This window comes from Palaemon carinicauda, chromosome 33 (genome assembly GCF_036898095.1).
Source record: "Palaemon carinicauda isolate YSFRI2023 chromosome 33, ASM3689809v2, whole genome shotgun sequence".
NCBI lineage: Eukaryota > Metazoa > Arthropoda > Malacostraca > Decapoda > Palaemonidae > Palaemon > Palaemon carinicauda.
The window spans coordinates 63815192-63836034 of NC_090757.1; the positions used below are offsets into that span (position 1 = coordinate 63815192).

Consider the following 20843-nt stretch of genomic DNA (forward strand, 5'->3'; position numbering starts at 1 on the left):
TTGAGGTGGTGTTGACAAGAAGTACTGGAGTACCTGACCACAGATGGCGCTGTTGTGTACACCCCCACCTGTATAGCGATCGCTGGCGTATCCCGACCGTAGATTTCTGTCGGCAACAGAGTTGACAGCTACATGATTATCGGGTAAGTATATTCAAAAATTTATTTTACTAATGAAAATAACATTTTATCTTAACAAACTTGATGGAATGATGCTTTGGCCAGTTATTAAACTCTTGATGAACTTTGCAGATGAATTGAAACGTGAAAGAGAATTTTATCGAGCTAGAGGGGAAGTCTGCCCCAAGGACTTGCCACAAGCGAATGAGGAAGATCTCCAGCAAGATGATAAAGTCATTAATGATACAGATTACCACAGACTTGATGAACAGGTGAGATGTGTTTGTATAAGTGATATTTAAACTTATGCTTAGGTAATTTTTATAAGTGATGTGTAAAAGTAGAAATCAAGGTAACCCAGAAATTCACTGAAAAATATTACTAACAAATTTCTAAGAATATGTATAGTGTTTAGCAGTTTTTATTTGAAAATATTTGTTCATTTTGAAACTTCTAATTTTATGAAGAGCGCTGTCTTGAATTGCCTTCTGTAATAAAAGTTATCTATGTTTATCATGAAGGGAGTTATGTACTTTTAAAGTCAATATACCCTCATAAAGACTGAAGGATATCGGATAATTTTACTAAATCTATTTTCTTTTCATCTAATTTTAAAAAACTTTTAGTTTATGATTGCAATCAATAAGCTACTTCAGATGCAATATTTAGAGAAAGGTAATTGTTTTTTTTTTATTGAAATTCAACAAAAACAGATGGCAATATTGTGGATTTATTCAGAGTACTGAACAGTATATGGTATATGGGTATGTAAGATGTACCTAATAGAAAACAAATTGAGATAAATATGAAATTATGATACCAGAGAATAATGTTTAAGAACTTAAATTATGATTGAGTAGAGTATATGATTGATATAAGAGAAAAAGAATTAAGTGTTCTTGATATTATTAAAAATTGATATAAGTCTTATGTATGTGGATCATAGAAAGACATTATATTTCATATTTTTAACAAAATTTGAATAGTTTTGTTGAACTGAGTCTCAGTGTATGACCTCTGGCCATCATATAAACTATTCCAATTCAATCCTTGTGTAGAAAGACCAGAAATTAGTGTAGTATAATTAAGGCAATATATACTATAGAGATCTCGTGTGGTAGATTCTTTAGAAATGTGGTGAGAAAGAGTGGAGCAGTTATTATTACTAGCTAAGCTACAACCCTAGCTGGAAAAGTAAGATGCTATAAGCCCAATGGCACTAACAGGGAAATATAGCCAGTGAGGAAAGGAAACAAAGAAGTAAATAAACTACAAGAGAAGTAATAAACATTTACAATAAAATATTTCAAGAACAGCATTAAAATAGATCTTTCATATATAAAACAAAAACTTAAAAGAAAATGAGATGAAGAGAAATAAGATATAATAGTGTGCCTGAGTGTACCCTCAAGCCAGAGATCTCTACCCCAAGACAGTGGAAGACCATGGTACAGAGGCTAGGGCATTACTTAAGACTAGAGAATAATGGTTTGATTTAGGAGTATCCCTCTTCTAGAAGAGCTGCTTACCATAGCTGAAGAGTCTCTTCTACCCTTACCAAGAGGAAAGTAGACACTGCAGTAGTTAACCCCTTCAGTGAAGAAGAAGGTTTTGGTAATCTCAGGGTTGACAGGTGTATGAGGACAGAGAAGAATGTGGAAATAATAGGCTAGACTATTCAGCGTATGTGTAGGCAAAGGAAAAATTATCCGTAACCAGAGTGGTAGTATCTCAACAGGTGGCTGGTGCCCTAGCTAACCGACTATCAATAAGAGGTATAGTGATACGGGTGAATTCCATTAGAATTACCAAGATGGCAACGACTGCATTAGGAGGATTGAGATGATGTAGGGAATACAGACTGAAATTTGCAAAAGCTCAAACTTGTAGAGAAGTTTTTTATGTTGAACAGGTAGTCTTAAGTCTGTTTTTATAGTTTATACTGTATTTGAATGATCTATTTTGATGTTGTTACTGTTCTTTGAATATTTTAATTGTTCATTACTTCTCTTGTTGTTTATTTCTTCATTTTCTTTACCTCACGGGGCTATTCTCCCCTGTTGGAGCCCTTGTGCTTAGTATAGCATTCTGCTTTTTCCAATTGGGGTTGTAACTTGGCTAGTAATGATGATGATGATAATGTAGAAGGCTAAGAAGTCTTTCTGATGTACAGCAATACCCCACTTTACATAGGTTTGACATATGTCAGTTCTGACTGTTTGATGCTCATCCTTAGGTATTAGATAAAGAAATGAAATCCACGTTACGCCTGTTTCCCCTATTTTACATCAGTTTCTACACCATGAAATGATTAACTGCTGTACTCTATAGTACTGTAATTCAAATGGACACTTATTAGTTTATGTTTCTGCTTTTTTTTAATGATAGCATATTATAAGTACTTATTCATGTTTAGTAAGTGTACAGGAATCATCATCATCATCATCATTATCATCATCATCATCTGTTACTAGTCCACTGCAGAACAAAGTCATCTGACATGTTCTTCCACTTGCATCTGTTTATGGTCGTTCTGTGCAAGTCCACACTCGCAAACTTTCTTAGTCCGTCAATCCAACATTTCCCTGCGTCTTTTGCAATCCTTGTGGATCCATTCTGTTATTCTTAATGTCCATATATGCTGTCATTCTTATTATATGTCCTGCCCATGTCCATTTCTCTTTCATACATGTTTGAATATCCTCTACTTTAGTTTCCATTTCTTTTCATTACATTTTGTTAGAAGATCCTATACTTTAGTTTGCTTTCATATCCATGTTACTCTTTTTCTCTCTCTTGGTGTTATTCTCATCCATATTCTTTCTATAGCTCTTTGAGTTATAACTAGCTTATGATCTAAGGCTTTAGTAAGGCTTCAAGTTTGTGACGCATAAGTTTTTCATTAAATACTTTTCTTTTTAGAGAAAGTGGTATTTTAATTTTCATAATATTGTTTTGTTTACCAAAAGCACATGTCTTGATGGTAAACCTTGGTTTATGAATATTGATAATGATATGTCATCTTCAATTGATGTTTTTTTTGGTATGTTAGTGTAATGCTTCTCTTGTAGGATAGAGTACTGTATTCAGATTTTTCTGTTTATTAATTTTTTTATACATTTTCAGAAGTGTTGAAAAGACTTGAAATACCCAATTTCATTTCAGGTGATAGAATTGCCAAAGATTTAATCATTTCAGGACTGCATGAAAAATTGTGAATGTAGTTTTGAGAACTTGAGAAAAAATATGTAAATAGTTGGGCTTATTTTTTTTTTTTTTCACAGGTTAACATTTGTCTTGAGTGTAAGTACCCAACTTTAGCACCATTGAAGCGACGGTTTATTCGCTGCTCTGCTCAGGCAACAATTACACATCTAAAGAAGTTCTTGGCTCTAAAGGTGCTCGAAGGACCACAAAAATACAGAGAGGTAAGATTTAGAATTTTGTTTATAAGTAGACGAATATGATAAAAATATTTTGTGGTTTTTTTATAATTGATTACATTAAGTTTTATTCCATTGGGGAAAATATTTTTTACTTGTTTATAACGTCTGAGTCAGCTGCAGGCATGTTTTTAGTTCAGTTTGTTTTTTATGCATGTTGCATAAGATTTTTCTTAATTCTGACCATCCTTTGCAATCAGATCATCCCAGGCAGTACCATCCTGTTTGTAATACTAGGTATGCAGGTATTATCTAATTGTCCTGCCTTCTCCATCAGAAGTCTCAATACTACACCGTATTAGAAGTTTTATTCCAGTTATAATTATTGGTAGTTGAATCGATGGAACTTCAAAAGTTCAAACTTGCAGTGAATGTTTTTATTTTGAACAGGCTGACATAGGTCTCTTTCAATACTGTAGTTTAAATATGAAGGATATAATTAGTTACTTTTCTAAGAATATTTTAGTTTAATTGTTCATTATTTCTCTTGTAGTTTATTTCATTTCCTCACTGTTCTATTTTCCCCTTGGAGCCCTTGGGCTTATAGCATTCTGCTTTTACAACTAGGGTTGTAACTCGGTTAGTAATAATAATTATGTAGAAACTGTACGTTTAGAATATCAGGTAAACAGATGAGAAAATTTTACAAATGATTCCATTAGCCCAAATTTTCCAACTATTGTGAAGTACACAAAGAATTTTTTTAATGAATTACTAATATATTTTTGTGATCACTTGAAGTAGCAAAACTTGGGATGCTATATTTCTATACAGTAATGGTCCTAGTTATGTAGCAAGAAAGATATTTGTCCTTACACCAGACCCTCTTGACTCGTATCACCTTTTGATATCAATGAGCAACTACCTAGATCACTCATAATTTGAATTGGGGAAGACTTTTTTTTTGAAATACTCTGTCGGGTTCGGCTTACACTTGCGCTACTCTAATCATAGCGGTACCATCCTATTGCGGTAGGGTAGGGAGTGGACATTTGGGTGTCATTGGTGGAGGAAATAATTCCATGATAGGAAAGTGGGCTCTCCTTAAGGATATCAGACAATCTTAATATTTTCTTTGCCTTAAACATATTCAGGCACTATATACAAGCCTTACGCTCTTTACAACGGAGTGTATTTCAGCGCTAGCTAAAAACCAGCCTTTAAAAGCTTTTGCGAGGTGTAAGTACCCTCTGCCAGTTAGAGGAGGGGTTTAGAAGAGTAGCTCAATACCCTGCTCACACCAGCACCAGTAAATAGGTAAAACCCTAGAATAAAAAGATTTCTTCATTTATTTTGAACTTGCCTAAAAAACAAAAAACTTTCCATCATTTACTTTTTCTTTTTCTGATGTGACTGTCTGTGAGATCCTATTTCAAGAATGCAGGTTTATCCTGGTCTTGAAGGGTGCCGCTTCATGTCCGCTGTTGCTTCCCATAAAGAAGGACTGTCGCCCGCCGCCATATGGGAGTCTCTTCCCGATGAAGTAGTTTGTCTTCTGTTGTCTTCCTTGGGGCTAATGGGTTCCCTGTGCAAGAAAAGTTTACAAGAGGTCTTGTGGTTGGGCACACAACGGGAGCAAACATCCTCCCCAGGGGTTGATTCTAATCTCTCTCTCCCCCCAGGCTCTGTAGGTCGATGACCGAAAGAGTCTTGTGCGTACTCAACTATCTTGACCTTAGCTTTTGCTCGCCCCGTCATTCGCTCTGCTTCTGCAGGCGGGTATGAGCACTTGCTGACAAGCACTCCACGGAGTGACTTGTCAAGGTTCTTTTGGGGTGAACCCAGGGACTAGCTTTAGGTATGTCTCAAGGGTGGTTCATGGAATTGATATTTTGGGCCGAGTTCGCTCAGCCGGAAAAGAAACGAAGTGAGCTGTCCAAATGTCTGCTTCAAGTTGTTGAACAACCTTCCCTTCCAAGGGAGGGACGTTCTTCATCAGGTGTTGACTGATCTTCCCTTCACAGGGATAGATCTTCTTCACCGGCTTCTGCTAAGCAAGGTCCTCGCCCTCAAAGAGATTTGCTGACAGGAGCAATAGAGGTTTATCGTCCCTCCCTTCTGCGGAAGAGACAGCCTTTCCTTAGTGGTCTCCCCCCTGGGGATTCCACCGAAATGCATTGGACTTGTCCATGCCCCTGTCCTAGTCCATCAAAGCACAGCTTTTTGGACCTGGACAGTAATGGTAGGAGTCAATTGCCTGCGATCACTCTCCCTCGTCATCGTGTCCATAGGATGCAACATAGCATTATGTGCTACTATGTAAGGACAAGCTCTCGTGAGCTTGCTTTTGTGGTCTTCTCGTAATGAGGAACCTGCTTTGCTGCCTGTTCCCAAGCCCTCAGCAACTGCATGCCCATCCTCTCCTCTTGGGGAAAAGACAAGTAGAAGAGTTTCTTTTCTAGAAGTGCCAATGAGTAAGCACTCTGACCAACTTCCAGCAGAAGTCTTGCACAGTATTGGGAACTCTATCACCTATTAAGGTGAGAGTGCAAGCTCCTCTGCACGAGGAAACTGATGAGGGTGCGCATTCAAGCGCTCCTCAACAGCCCTCTCCTCATCAGCCCTTACTTTGTTAGCCCTCGCCTCGTTAGCGCTCACCTTATAGTCGGTCTTCTTTGCGAGAGGAACGGCAAGTTTCTTCACAAATGAGGTTAGATTTTTCTTAGCAGGCTGATCATGGGATAATACAGGTCGACAGTGCCCACTTGCTCAGGGAAGACAAGCACAATGAAGGGCGTGAGCTCCCATCCTCTTGCCCCCTTCCTTTCCAGGGTACTCCCCCTAAGCCTAGGAAGTAGATATGTGGTGCTCATTCAGGAATGATGCCATTCTCGAAGGACGCCCCCTTGGTTTCTGGATCTTGTTCAGGCAGTTTCAGGATCGACCACCCGTTCCCCGAAAGTTCCTTCTCCCGGCATTCCCACCATCCCGCTGGAATCCTCTCAAGGATTAAGTTTTATTTTTTCTATTAATTTTTCAAAATGAAGTGTGCCTGTTGCATGCTTCTTTATAAGATGGTCAACAAACATACAAACAGCACTGTGGGTTTTTAATTTACCTTACTGGGTTTTAGTTTTAATTCTTGTTAAAGTTGTCAGTCATATGGCCAATTTTATATATGGTATGTTTATCGTTTAAACTTTTACGAACTCAAAAATGAAATTATTATTGCAGCTGCATGATACTTTGTGGGTTATATTATTCTCTATTGTCGTTTTTTTTAAAACCATCACTTTACCATTAATTCCAATAACTGGAGATGGGTTTATTTCTTTGAATGGTGTATAATCCATTGATTTTCCTTCAGCTTTTTGACCATCATAAGGTTTCTTATGGACCTTGACATTTACTGAATAGTTTTGCAGTGCATGCAATCTCATGTGGTAGGTACAGTGCTTTGGACTTGGTCGTATCTGATTTTTGAGGTGTAATTTTCAAGATAAATTCAAAAAAGTATTTGGTTAGAACAAGCACTGAGGCTCAGCTTTGAAAGTTACAATTGACAATTCTTTGTAAAGGTTAAACTCTAATGATGAAAATAATTATTGGCTTTTCTGTGTGTTGAGTACATGTGAAATAACAGTTGATGAAATTCCTTTTTTGAATCTGAAGGCATACATGTCAACAGATTATCAAATATAGCCTAAAATCAGTATTGAATTCATGTGAAATATATTTACTCCCTACAAAAATATTTGTGTATGTCATACAGTACTGTCTACACAAAAATTTATTTGTCAGAATATCAAATAAAGCTTAAGAATTTTTTACCATGTTTTGTACCTGTATTTAATTCCCCAGATTGACATCATGTGTAATGACGAGATGCTAGGAAAGGATCATACCCTCAAGTTCGTTCAGGTTACTCGTTGGAGATTTCGCAGCCCACCCCTTAAGTTATGTTACAGACCGAGGATTGACATATAAGTTTTAAGCTGGTGAGTATTGAACACTGTACAGTAGTTTAATCAAACCGCTGAGTTCATGTTGGAAGCAAAATGATTTAGCTCAAAGGTTTGATTCTGGATGAGCTACTCTTGCATTTGTTTGCAGTTGTTTTTACTGAGACATTCGATAATCAGGAAGTTGGTTTTTTTTTAAGCTATTGTACTTGGTTCATTATTATGAATTACCATGTTATATACGTGTACAAATAAATGTTATTTTATTTTAATTACAGTAGTTGGTTATTTATGAATTTTTTTGTTGCCCTTTTCTTGAAGTGACTGGGAAAAACTGCTATTGATATGATTTTAGGACTTCTATAGCTGTGGGGCAACATTTTTTTTTTTTCAAGTTGGCTATTGAACAAGAAATGTTTTAGACTTGTGGAAAGAACTTGTCATCCAAATTTAGTTTAGAAGTAGAATATTTTAAAATTTTATATCAGAGCTGTCTATTCTACTTCAGAATATTACTTTGTCCTCTTTTAGGTGCTTACATTTTTTTTTTATACGATCAAAACAAAGACTTATTGCGTGGTCAGGGACTGTGTCCTACCAATCATTTATTATTTCTATGAACCAACCTCCCCTGATCTTTGTTGTGTCTTCCCCAGATGCCCAGTTTAATAGACATTTACCTGTAAAAAACTAAAAATTTAAATATTTTCCAATTTTCTTTCCCCTCAATAAATACATGTATGTGGTCTTAGTAAATGAAGGAACATTCTAGCTGTAAGTTGTAACTGACATGCCAATGTCTTCATCTCATCGGTTTACGAGTGGTGTCGGTAGTGATCAAATCTCTACAGATTGTTTGCCTATCACTACATATTAAGATGTATTCCCTTAGGTTTGTTAGCAATTATTGCGTGGTGTATGCACGGGAATTATTTCTAAATCATGATTCGCATTCTCTTTATATATTGTGTCAGGGCCACTCCTGTGACTTTACATAACTGTTGTAAAGAGTGTGTTGCCTTCACAGTACCTCTCATGGATAAGTATGTTTTAATGATTGCTGATCAAGTTAATAATGCGCAAAGGAAACTTTTTCTTGTCTCATGGAAAAAGCCAGGAAAAACTAGGCTAGTTGCTTATAGCTAGAATGACACTTCTGACAATTCACATAATCAGCCAGATGAGCTTCATAGATCATGACATTGCTAGCCTCCTCTGTTAAAGTTAGAAGTCTTGTGAATTCTCTCTTAAAAGCAGTAATTCTGGTCCTACCCGGCCTATTGCTAAACTAACCTAACTCCCTTCCCAAGTTGAATCTACTGTGAATAGTGTTTCTTTCAGTAAGGGTTCTGAAAGTCCCTGCGCAATACAGATTTGAAAGCCTCTCACAGAGCCGTGAATTCTTTATTTACTTTAGACCCTTCTGCTCTTAAACCTTTTCATGCTGCAATCCTAGTCACTATGTAAAACAACTAGATTGTGAAGCAGAATAATGGCTTTACTTATCCTTATATCCGTCCACTTTCTAAAGTAAGCGGTCCTATTGTATGATTCTCTTAAATGTTGATGGGGTCAACGAAGTTTCAATTAAAGTCAATCATTTTCATAATGTTTTAGTTGATGTGTACGCCATTTGCTTGGAAGCTCTGTCACTAACTTATCATGTGGTAACTCTAGCAAAGTAAATGTAGGTGAATGAGTCATTTGTGTGCATTGAGCAGTAGCCTCTGTATCAAGTGATAAGCAAACAGAAATCTGCTGATTCTCACTCAGCTCCAGAGTTCAACCTTACAATACAGGATGAAGAGAAAGAAAACACAGAGGCAAACCTTAAAAGTGAGGAATTTTCTCCTTTACAAACCTAATGTAATCTTCTAAAGCTGCATTAGTAGCTACTACCAAGACTTTATATCTTTCAGCGTGGTGGATAGAATAGGTATGTCATTGTCTCAGAGTGAGGAAAAGGCTATTGATTCCAGTTCCCATTTAGTCCTCAAGCCTTCTATAACGTATTGACTTGCTTACTTATATAAGACTCATGGTTGCATAATGGTGGCTTATATGTCCATTTGACTTCCAGTCTTGACCCCATCGTAGTGTCTTATAAACAAATATCTCTGAATTCAGGTTTTGTTAGCATTTTCCTTAGCAGATTCTGTGTTAATTGATTTTGATTGGTTTCCTCACTGATTTTGTTAGTATTAAATTTTTGCGAAGGGAAAGCACTGTTTTAAATAAATCAAGACATTTCCTTCTTAATGATTGTGATAAGTGCTTAGTACATTGTAAGTGTTCTTCCCTGCAGACTTTGTTTGTTTTTTGGACAGGGGACGTACTGTCTTTAAACTACAGCTGTGAAGAATTCAATGTTGTAAACAGAACAATTATTGTTAGTTTTTCATAACGGCTGTGGAGAGCAAGCCTAGTTAATGATGAGCAGAGATTAGTTTTCTTTTGTGGAGTTGGTAATGATATGACACACCACTGCTCCCTTTCTTGTCAAGTTAGTGATGAAAATATAGTTTTCAATATCAAACTTACCCGATGATCATATAGCTGCATCCCTGCTGCCCGACAGAAAAAACCTACGGGCGGAATACGCCAGCGATCGCTATACAGGTGGGGGTGTACATCAACAGCGCCATCTGTCAAGTAGGTACTCAAGTACTCGATGTCAACAAAGAACCAATTTTCCCTCTGTCGTGCCACAGGCAAGACCTACTAAATACGCCGTCCCTAACTGGATTTGTTTTCACAACGATTTGGTGAAGTACACTATTCCAGTTTTGAGCTTTTGCTATGCAGGGGTTTTATCTTCATTTCAAAACTTGAACTCGTTTTGGATAGATTTAATTATGGTGACAAAGAGAGTATGGACTCTCTTTCACTTTTAAATGGCCGACCCTTCCCTTAGACGGAAGTGTTGGTGATGAAGAGAGTATGGACTCTCTTTCACTTTTAAATGGCCGACCCTTCCCTTAGACGGAAGTGTGTTTAGGTTTTTGGTAATTTTGCTTTACAAGTTATAGATCTATTTATTTTATTTCTCTCCGCCTTTATAGGCCTCTTCGATTAACTTTCCATTTATTATAAACTTATAAAAATTAATTTTTATGTTTGTTTATATGCGACCTTTCCTAATAGTAGGTGGTCCTTACTTGGAACCGAAGTTAATTAACATTGAGCCCGTCATATCGTATTTACCTTTTAAGAATTTATACTTTTTTAATTTTAATGTTTTGAAAGAATTTCTTTGATAGTCTCGTACTGTTTTCAAAGATGAACTTACGTTTAGTTTAGTCTCCGCAGTTGTTGACGTTCAGAACGTTCAACATGCGCTCTATCGTTACGATAGAGAGAGAGTATTTCACGGTTTCACGTTGCAGTAAGAGTAAACCGATTCTAGCGTTTCGTTCATTCTTTCTTAGCTTAAATGGTTTAAATTCTAATAAAGGCACTTTTTATTTGGGAAACCTTTCAGTTTTTTCCTTTAGCAAATAATATGTTTTAACGATATATAATTGGGCTCTTCTCTCAGGTTCTAAGTCAAGAGAGAAGAGAGAGAGAGATAGAGACGGAGGGAGAGAGAGGAGAATAAACGTTTCCTTCAAGCGGGTAACGTTGTTCTCGTTTTTTACTCTTCTCCCTAGTCGCTGTAGGGGAAGAAGGTAAAACGTTTCTAGAGTTTTATTCTTGTTCCCAGGCTTTATGCGGTGAGAGATTTTAAACGTAGTTTATTTGATCTAGTGTTTAGTCTCTTTTCCAGCCACTGAATTCTTTATCTTTAATTATGTTTTTCTGTTGCATTGTAAAACTGTTTTCGCAATTACTACCTTTTAATGAAGGATAGGATTGCGTGTTTCAGGTAGAAATCAGTTAAAGTTTCGATTTCAGTGAAATAAGTGCGAACAGAAAATCAAAAGTGATAAAGTGATATGCGCAAAGTGTTACAGTGTTGCGTTCGAGGGTTCGTCTGTTCGTGCCAGTTGTTCACCTAGTCCGGGACCTCTTACAAGCTCCCAAGCCCAGGGGAGAAGTAATGTCGAACGACTTATGGGTTCCACAGGCCTTGATCGACGAACAGACGTTTCCCTCGGTGGTTTCGGGTGTATCTACACACGTTGCCGACGTGATCGCCCCACCCACACAAAGACGAGAGAGCCCATTTATTCCTCGTCTGCGGAAGAGGTTTCTCATCGAAACCATGGACCAATCTTGCAGCTTTTTAAGTGCAAGTCGGTCCCTTCCGCGCAAGTCCAACGGCCTAGGTGTAGCCACTGGGTCAGTTCGGACTCGCTGCAGTCATCCGACGACTGCACACCTCCCAAGAGAGGCAAGGTGGTACCGCAACAGGCAGTAACTCCGTCTGTTGCCGCACCAGCTGTTTTAGACCCTCAGTCACAACGGACAGTAGCTCCGTTTGTTGCCGTCTTTTGTAGACCCTAGTGGTCCATGCTGCAGACTATGCAGTCTCAGCTTGCTTCCTTCATGCAGGAGTATCGTGCTGAGAAGGTTGACACTGCACCTGTTAACCTACAACCTGCCACGGTTGTGCGCTCAGCAGATACTGCGGCTGCCTGCTCCCACACTCCACCTGTGAGAGCTCCACCACCGATGCGCAGTCGACCCTGCCAGACGCATGTTCATGCTGCACCCTCCGTTGACATGCGTTAGCTACCGCATCAGCAGCGGGAAGGTGCTGTCAAGCTGCCGTGTTTTGACGCAATGCGGCATGCTCCGCAACCCACGGCAGTCCCTCCCACGCACCAGCACTCCGCTTTTGTTGTTGCCAGCTCCCACACGCCGACTGCGGAGAAGGGTGACGATGCACCCGTTGGCCTACAGCCTGCCACGGTTGTGCGCCCAGCATGGCTGCCTGCTCCCACACTCTTGTTGTGAGAGCTCCTCCACCCATGCGCAGTCGACCCTGCCAGACGCATGCTGACTCCCACAGACACACGGAGCACTCCGTTGCCGTGCGTGAGCTACCACAAGCTGCCGTGTTTTGACACGGTGTGTCAGCCTCCGCAACACACTGTGGTTACCGCCACTCGCCCGCAGCAGACTAGTCAGTCAGGAGTTGAGGCTTCCCCACACAGCTTTGGTTGTTGCCAACTCACAGACTGTCAAGCAGTTACATGACGTTGCCTTCTGGTCTGCTACTAATGCACCAGTGCTGTATGTCCTCACGCACCTGTTGTGGTTGACAGTTCAGTTTTTGACAGTTCACAGACTGTCAAGCAGTTACATAACGTTGCCTTCTGGTCTGCTGCTTATGCACCAGTGAAACCCTCACTGAGATAACCTAGCTTTTCTCGGACATGGTTCCTGTAGATGAGAAAGTGCTGTTCTCCCTCCTTCTGATATTCCCTTGAGGACTCTGTCATTTGGAGAGGAGCCTTAAGCTGCTTAGCCTCCTATGGACTTTAATTAAAGCATAACATGCTTCCAGGGATGGTAAAGGGTTCCGCTTCAGTCGCTAACCCCCGTCTGTTGCCACACCTGCTCCCATAGACCTTGGGCTTTGTTGCAAGACATGCAGTCCAAGCTTAGTCCTTGATAGAGGATTTTTTACGGAGAAGAACCTTCTAGCCAACAACCTTCCTACCGGTTGGTTGTACGCCCTGTTGACGCTGAGGTATCCTACTCACGTCCGCCAGTTGAGATGGTTCCTCCACCGGTGCGACCCAGTGTGGGTTGCCAGTCGCACGTTGACGTTAAGCGACTCTCGGAGGTGGTTGTGGACGTTCAGTGTGTCACTAGGAAGAGGTTCACAACCAGCAGAGGTGACTTGTTGTGACACAGTGCGGCAACCTCAGCAACCCGATAAGGGGTTGTCTGCACAACCCAGACAGTCTAGACAGTTTCGGGTTGTCGCTGTACTTCCTCGCGTCCCCATGGTTGACAGTTCTCAGACTGTGCAGCAGTACCATGATCTTGTGTCCGGCTCCGTCACGCATCCACCAGTGCGACCGGATTCAGCGAGTCAGACGTTGCCCACTCCGTTGCCGTTTCCTCATCAGTTTCGGATGAGGAACCCTCTGATGAGGACATGGCTGAACAAGATGATCAACCCCCAGCCCTGCTATCCATCCAGAAGATGCTGAAGAAGGAACACGGCCCTGTCAGGCTGTGGATGAGTCTGGTTAGGACACTGTCATCCGTGGTTCAATTGGTGTCACTTGGAAGACTACACCTCCGTCCTCTTCGGTATCATCTAGCTCTTCACTGGAAAAGGACAAGACGCTAGAAGCGGTCTCGATCCCGGTTTCCGGAAGATAAGTCTGGTCTGACTTGATGAAAGGACTTTATCAACCTTTGAAAGGGTCTTCCCCTGACTGTTCAGACTCCCAACCACGTTCTCTTCTCAGACGCATCGGACGTAGGCTGGGGTGCGACCTTAGGCGGTAGGGAATGCTCGGGATTATGGAACTCGAGTCAAAGGACAATGCATTCAACTGCAAGAAGCTTCTGGCAGTACGTCTGACCTGGAAAAGCTTCAGGTCTCTCCTTCAAGGCAAAGTAGTGGAGGTGAACACGGTCAACTCCCTGCTTTGATGTACATCTCCTAGCAAGGAGGGACCTACTCTCTGACATGGTACGAGTTCGCAAGTGACCTCCTCTCCTGTTCAACAGGTCTAGACTTTTCACTAGTAACGAGTTTCATCCAAGGCAACTTGAATGTCTTAGCAGATTGTCTCAGTAGGAAGGGACAATAATTCCAACATATTGGACCCTCCACAAGGATGTATGCAAGAGACTTTGGGTCACCTGGGGCCAGCCAACCATAGATCTCTTCGCAACCTCGATGTCCAAGAGGCTCTCAATACTTTGCTCACCTATCCCGGACCCAGCAGTAGTTCTTATAGATGCCTTTCTACTAGATTGGTCTCATCTAGATCTATATGCATTCCCTCCGTTCTAGATTGTCAACAAGGTACTGCAGAAGTTCGCCTCTCACGAAGGGACAAAGTTGACGCTAGTTGCTTCCCTCTGGCCCGCGAGAGAATAACTTACCGAGGTACTTCGATGGCTAGTAGACGTTCCCAGAACTCTTCCCCTAAGGGTGGACCTGCTACGTCTGCCACGCGTAAAGAAGGTACTCCAAGGCCTCCACGCTCTTCGCTCACTGCCTTCAGAGTATCGAAAGACTCTCGAGAACTAGAGGTTTTTCGAAGGAGGCAACCAGAGCGATTGCTAGAGCAAGGAGAACATCCACCCTTAGAGTCTACCAATCGAAGTAGGAAATCTTCCGAAACTGGTGCAAGTCAGTATCCGTTTCCTCGACCAGTACCTCTGTAACTCAAATAGCTGACTTCCTCTTATATCTGAGGAAAGAGCGATCTCTTTCAGCTCCCACTATCAAGGGTTACAGAAGCATGTTGGCATCAGTCTTCCGTCACAGAGGCTTAGATCTTTCCAACAATAAAGATCTACAGGACCTCCTTAAGTCTTTTGAGACCACGAAGGAGCGTCGTTTGGTTACACCTGGTTGGAATTTAGACGTGGTTCTAAGATTCCTTATGTCAGACAGGTTCGAACCACTTCAATCAGCCTCCCTGAAAGATCTCACCTTTAAGACTCTTTTCCTGATATGCTTAACCACAGCTAAAAGAGTCAGTGAGATTCATGCCTTCAGCAAGAACATCGGATTCTCATCCGAAACGGCTACATGTTCTACATCTTGGTTTTCTAGCCAAACACGAGCTGCCTTCTCGGCCTTGACCGATATCGTTCGATATTCCAAACTTATCGTATGGTTGGAAATGAACTAGAAAGAGTATTATGTCCTGTAAGAGCTCTTAAGTTCTATTTTAAAACCTTTACGAGGCCCGTCTGAAGCTTTATGGTGTTCAGTTAAGAATCGATCTTTGCCTATGTCAGAGAATTCTTTATCCTATTTTTATCAGACTGTTAATACGAGAAGCTCATTCCCTTCTGAATGAGGAAGACCAAGCTTGGCTGAAGGTAAGGACACACGAAGTTAGAGCTGTCACAACTTCCGTGGCCTTTAAACAAAATAGATCTCTGCAAAATATATTCGACGCAACCTATTAGAAAAGCAAATCAGTGTTCGCGTCTTTTATCTTAAGAATGTCCAGTCTCTTTACGAGAACTGCTACACTCTGGGACCATTCGTAGCAACGAGTGCAGTAGTGGTGGGGGCTCCACCACTACAATTCCCTAATTCCAGAACCTTTTTAATCTTTCTCTTGAAATATTTTGGGTTGTCCGGAAGGCTAAGAAGCCTTTCGCATCCTACTTGATTTGGCGGGTGGTCAAAATCATTTCTTGAGAAGCGCCTAGATTAGAGGTTTTGATGAGGACCTTTAGTATGGGTTGCAACCCTTCATACTTCAGCTCCTAGGAGTCGCTCAGCATCCTATGAGGATTGCGAGGCTCAGTAAGGAAGACGTACTTAAAAAGGCAGAGTAATTGTTCAAGTCGTCTTCCTTACCAGGTACTTATTTATTTTATGCTTGTTATTTTGAATAACTGCTAAAATGAAATACGGAATACTTAGCTCATAATGTCAACTTGTAATGCTGGTCTCTACCCACCCCCCTGGGTGTGAATCAGCTATATGATCATCGGGTAAGTTTGATATTGAAAAATGTTATTTTCCTTAGTAAAATAAATTTTTGAATATACTTACCCGATGATCATAAATTAAAGGACCCACCCTTCCTCCCCAATAGAGAACCAGTGGGACAGAGGAGAAAATTGGTTCTTTGTTGACATCGAGTACTTGAGTACCTACTTGACAGATGGCGCTGTTGATGTACACCCCCACCTGTATAGCGATCGCTGGCGTATTCCGCCCGTAGGTTTTTTCTGTCGGGCAGCAGGGATGCAGCTATATGATCATCGGGTAAGTATATTCAAAAATTTATTTTACTAAGGAAAATAACATATCTTAACTTATTTAACATCCTTTGTTATTATTAAACATCCTTTGTTATTATTAGAGAGCCAGCTAGCCGTCTTTAGTGGTAGGCAACTCTGACTTGTCTACCTGGTTGCTTACATTAGCCTAACAACCGTAGTCCTGTCTAGCAGACATGATTACATAGTATTCCTTCTGTAAGGGTTCTGAATGTTCACTGCACCTTACATAGTTGAGTTGTTCTTGTAGAGTCTCAAATTTTTTAATTATGGTACTTTAGATCCTTCTGCTGCTAAACCCTTGATGTTCCCAACCCTAGTCACTCCACAAAACATCTAGAATGTAAGCCTGAAGACAGATACCCTTAAGCAACATAATTTTTATTTTCGTAGATGACATTTCATATTGTAGATGTTCTTAAATTTTGATTTAACTGAATCTTTATAAATATTTTTGCTGTTAGGGCTGTATCAGCTAATACTGGGTGACTACATCATGTTCTGGATGTCAGTGTGTGTGTTCGTTTGCAAGCTTGGACACTAGCTTATCACAGGTTTACTTTAGTTGGGTAAATTCTAACACGACTGCTTTTTATTACCCTTACGAGTCTGGCTATAAAGAAGACATAAAATATTAAAGTGGGTTATTTGTATTCAGTGAAGATCTTTTGTTGAATATTCACTAATAATACATTGCTGTGATGTTATATAGGCTATACCTTTTGGCATGAGCCTCCCCATAGGTGCAGCAATAACATGCCAGTTGGAAGCAATGTGGTGTAAGTTGTGTTCTTAAAATCTTATAAAACTACATTGTAAACCTCTCAATTCCCCATTTTGTTTGAGGATAAGTCTTAGATTGTTATCACTATTACAAAGAATGACTGCTAATTTTAATTTAATTTAGTCTCTTAAGTTTTGATGCCTCAAAGACTTGTATCAGACTAGGCTGGTTCGTAACATTATAAATTTAATTATAATGGCCTCCACCGAGTCCATCATTATGGCAAATAAACAAAAACCTTAATTTTCATGGTTACAACTATTACGCGGCTTCTGCCATTATGCGTACACATAATTCTCGAATGGTATACAACCACCAATCTCCAGAGAATTATAGGTCTAAAAGATTTGAGGAAGAATCTCCAGTGTTGGAGGTTAAACCTTGGCCTCCATCTAATGACAGGAAACAAGGTAGGGAGCCTTATCCTCCTTTCCTGAAAGTCATTTCTTCTATCCTAATATGCCTAAAGCGGAAAATTTGCCCAGAAAATACGGAGGCAAGAACAATTATGGTAGCTACGTCTTACTCATTTATGGATGTTTGTTACATGTAACATATGTACTTCTGAATGTGAGGGAAGGGAGCTTACCATTGCTTAATCTTAACCAGGATATATTGCTTTTGTTGAAAATTATTGTATTTCTTTCCTTCACTGGTTTCTCACCTTCAGCAGGGTGTTGAAGTCAGCAATATGAACATCAGGGGAGGTTCATGGAAATAAACAGCCTTTTTATAATAAAATTCCTATTTCTATACTCACCTGACGTTCATATACAGTACATGCCCACCGTCCTCTCTGCTGCCTAGTAGCATCAAGAGGATAGGGACAGTTTCGACTTCGAGACAGAAGAGACAAAGACATTGGCATGTCAGTTACCACCTGACTCTAGAATCTTTCATTCTTTACTAAGGGCATGATTTTATTGAAGGGGAATGTTAGAATATTTTACGAGTAAATATCGGTTAAACTTAGCTTCTGGAGAAGAAGCAATATGAACATTGTGTATAGAAAGAAGAAATTTTATTATTGAAATTCTCTTATTTTCTTTTGTATCACCATTAAAATAGTTTGTGGATATTTTGTTTTTGGGGATACCTTTTCTGCCATTACTGTATTTCTTCATGTAACATGTAACACTGCTTTCTACCATTTCTCATTATTTTCTGATCGAATTTCTAATCTTACTCCTCAATGGTTCCTCTGATGCTTTGGAATTCCATCCATTTTTTCAAGATGGTGGCATGTTACTTCCTCCAACATTTTTGTGTGCTATTCACTGGAGGTCTGATTTAACTACAGTACAGCATTTTTATAAATGAAATACTGTAAGCTTTTCATATGAACTTTTTAATTATCAAATCGTGGATGGATAGAATGAAGATAATGAATTGCATAATTAACAAATGTTGAAAAAAAATGCCTTTTACTGGGAGAGCAACGAAAGTACCGTATATGCTCACGTAACATGCGAGTTTTGAACACTAATCTTGAAACTAAATTTAAGGGGGTCGCATCATACGCTAGACGTAAAATTAGTGTATGCACTCTTGGACTAGGCTACATTGTTGTTCAAACTGTATGTTTATTTACTGTGGTAAAAAAATTACAGCTATATTTGAAATAAACCGGATTTTGATTAAACTGGTGTTTCACTTAACCGTATCCAATAATAATGCATGTAATATTCTCATTTTGTTATCGAATTTATGAATAAAAATAGCGAATTATAATCTCTTCCATTTATAAGTTGATTGATGCTCGTCTATGCTATCCAAATCAGCTGCTTAAGGCACTCTCTCGAAAGATGTTTCATATTTCCTAAAATTAACTTATTACTTGATCTATCATATACTAATTAGCATACTAATTTCAATACTTTCATTTGAAATACAGCATACTAATTTCAATAGTTTCATTTGAAATACAGCATACTAATTTCAATAGTTTCATTTGAAATACAGCATACTAATTTCAATAGTTTCATTTGAAATACATCTCATACTTTGTGCAGCTTACTGCTGAGCTGAATTGCAGACAGAAGTTAACCAGTTTCTCATTCATGTTGCCAATGCACTATAATTTATAGTTTTTTGGGCTGTAGTGCTTGATTATAAAGCTTAGGAAATTATTTATACTGTGTTAAAACACAACTATATTCTGAGTTTTCATACGCTTTGTAAATATCTTCTAAATTCAGAATTTACAGTTTATTATGAGGTTTGCTTATTCATAGGTTCCCATGAAATTTCCCTTTTGTTTCCCCTAGTTTCAGACACAGCTTTCCTGATTCCCAACAGAATAGTGGCTGAATATTTTTTGTTTTCTCACCTTCATTTACAGCTTGTTAGTTTATATATGGCAGTATATTTTCTTGAGGATCTTTTCTCCATAGTGAACAAGAGTATAATGTCAAAATGTCAGTCTTATCCTAGTTTGTTTACTATTTTACAATGATTGAAATACTGTACAAGCAAAACAGCTGCTATCTGATTTGATTCTTCATACAAAACAGCTGTTTTTTTGTTTGGTTGTTGTTATGGCTGTATGCGTTTACGGAATGATTATAACGTTACTAATGATACTTTTATCATTTTTAATTTTCTAAGCCATTAAAGTAGAAGATGGGATATAGAAATTTAGTAAAGAGTTGGTTTATTGTAATTTGGGTGAAAATTTTGGGGTTGCACAATACACGAGATCGGCTGTTACGTGAGTATAAACGGTAATTGTGATGATGTCAAGTTGTAAAGAAAGACACTTGGGTGGATGATAACTATAAGCATTTGAACTCCTTTTCTCCTTGATCAAAGCAACTTGAAGCAACTTGGATTTGTTATACGTTTTTTTTTTTTATAAGCAAAGAAGTATTGGGTTTGCCGTTTGATTAGCCGTCTCTTATGAAAATTATTTTTAAAAGATCTACATTACACTAGGGAGAAACTGGTGTGTGACAAAAGGTTTATGCTGTCATGTACTCACCTAATTTCATAGTAGATACTTATAACTTGTGTGTAACAAAACTTGAAAGTTGGTATTTCTTCTAGTGAAATTATTACACAATGAGGCTTTCAAAGCTGTCAAATTAAATGAGTTTTTGGTATTTTATTCCTTATCATTACTTTATCTTATTTATGTGTGTTTGTGTTTTCAATCGAAATTGTCTCATCATGTTTACATACCATTGCTCTGTGAAATTAATGGAAGCATCAATTACCATTACTTTATTTCATGGGTTTAATGGTAATTTTAGTAGATATTACTGTGGAGTGTTTAACAAGCATCAGAAAAGTAATCAGGTCATTCATGGGTTTAGTATTGTAATAATGCAGTACAATTAGAGGCCTTAACTGTTCAGAATGTCAAGTGTTTGATGAAAAGGCTAATTCAGTGTGCAAATATTTAAATGAGTTCTGTATAACATTATTTTTAGCTTTATTAAGCTTGGCAATATTTAACAAATTATAGATTTAAAAGACATTTTTTAAGTAATTGATCTATATCTATTCATATTAGCATTGTATTTGGACAAATAGCATTGCCACTGAAAACTTGTAATGTCCAGAAAATACTTTTCAATAGAGATTGTAAAACATAGAAAATTTCACTTACTCATGATTCTGAGTGGATTATGAAATCAGAATTTTATTAATACTACAGTATATGATTGTGCCTGATATTTTGATGCATTTTTCTTGCTGTTTGCTTATC

General features: G+C 38.8%; 1 protein-coding gene across 2 annotated transcripts in view; it reads left to right on the plus strand.

Moving 5' to 3' along the window:
- The window catches only part of l(3)73Ah (lethal (3) 73Ah), an 85269-nt gene that overhangs the window by 56171 nt on the left and 8255 nt on the right, over nt 1-20843 (plus strand). Inside the window, exons 4-6 of one of the 2 annotated variants that reach the window (XM_068357048.1) lie at nt 252-391; nt 3404-3547; nt 7364-7500. In XM_068357048.1, the coding sequence (XP_068213149.1) occupies nt 252-391; nt 3404-3547; nt 7364-7489 (410 nt within the window). In that variant the 3' untranslated portion in view covers nt 7490-7500. Of the gene's footprint in view, nt 1-251; nt 392-3403; nt 3548-7363; nt 9374-20843 lie in introns of those variants that run through there. The other variant, XM_068357047.1, reaches the window with a different exon arrangement.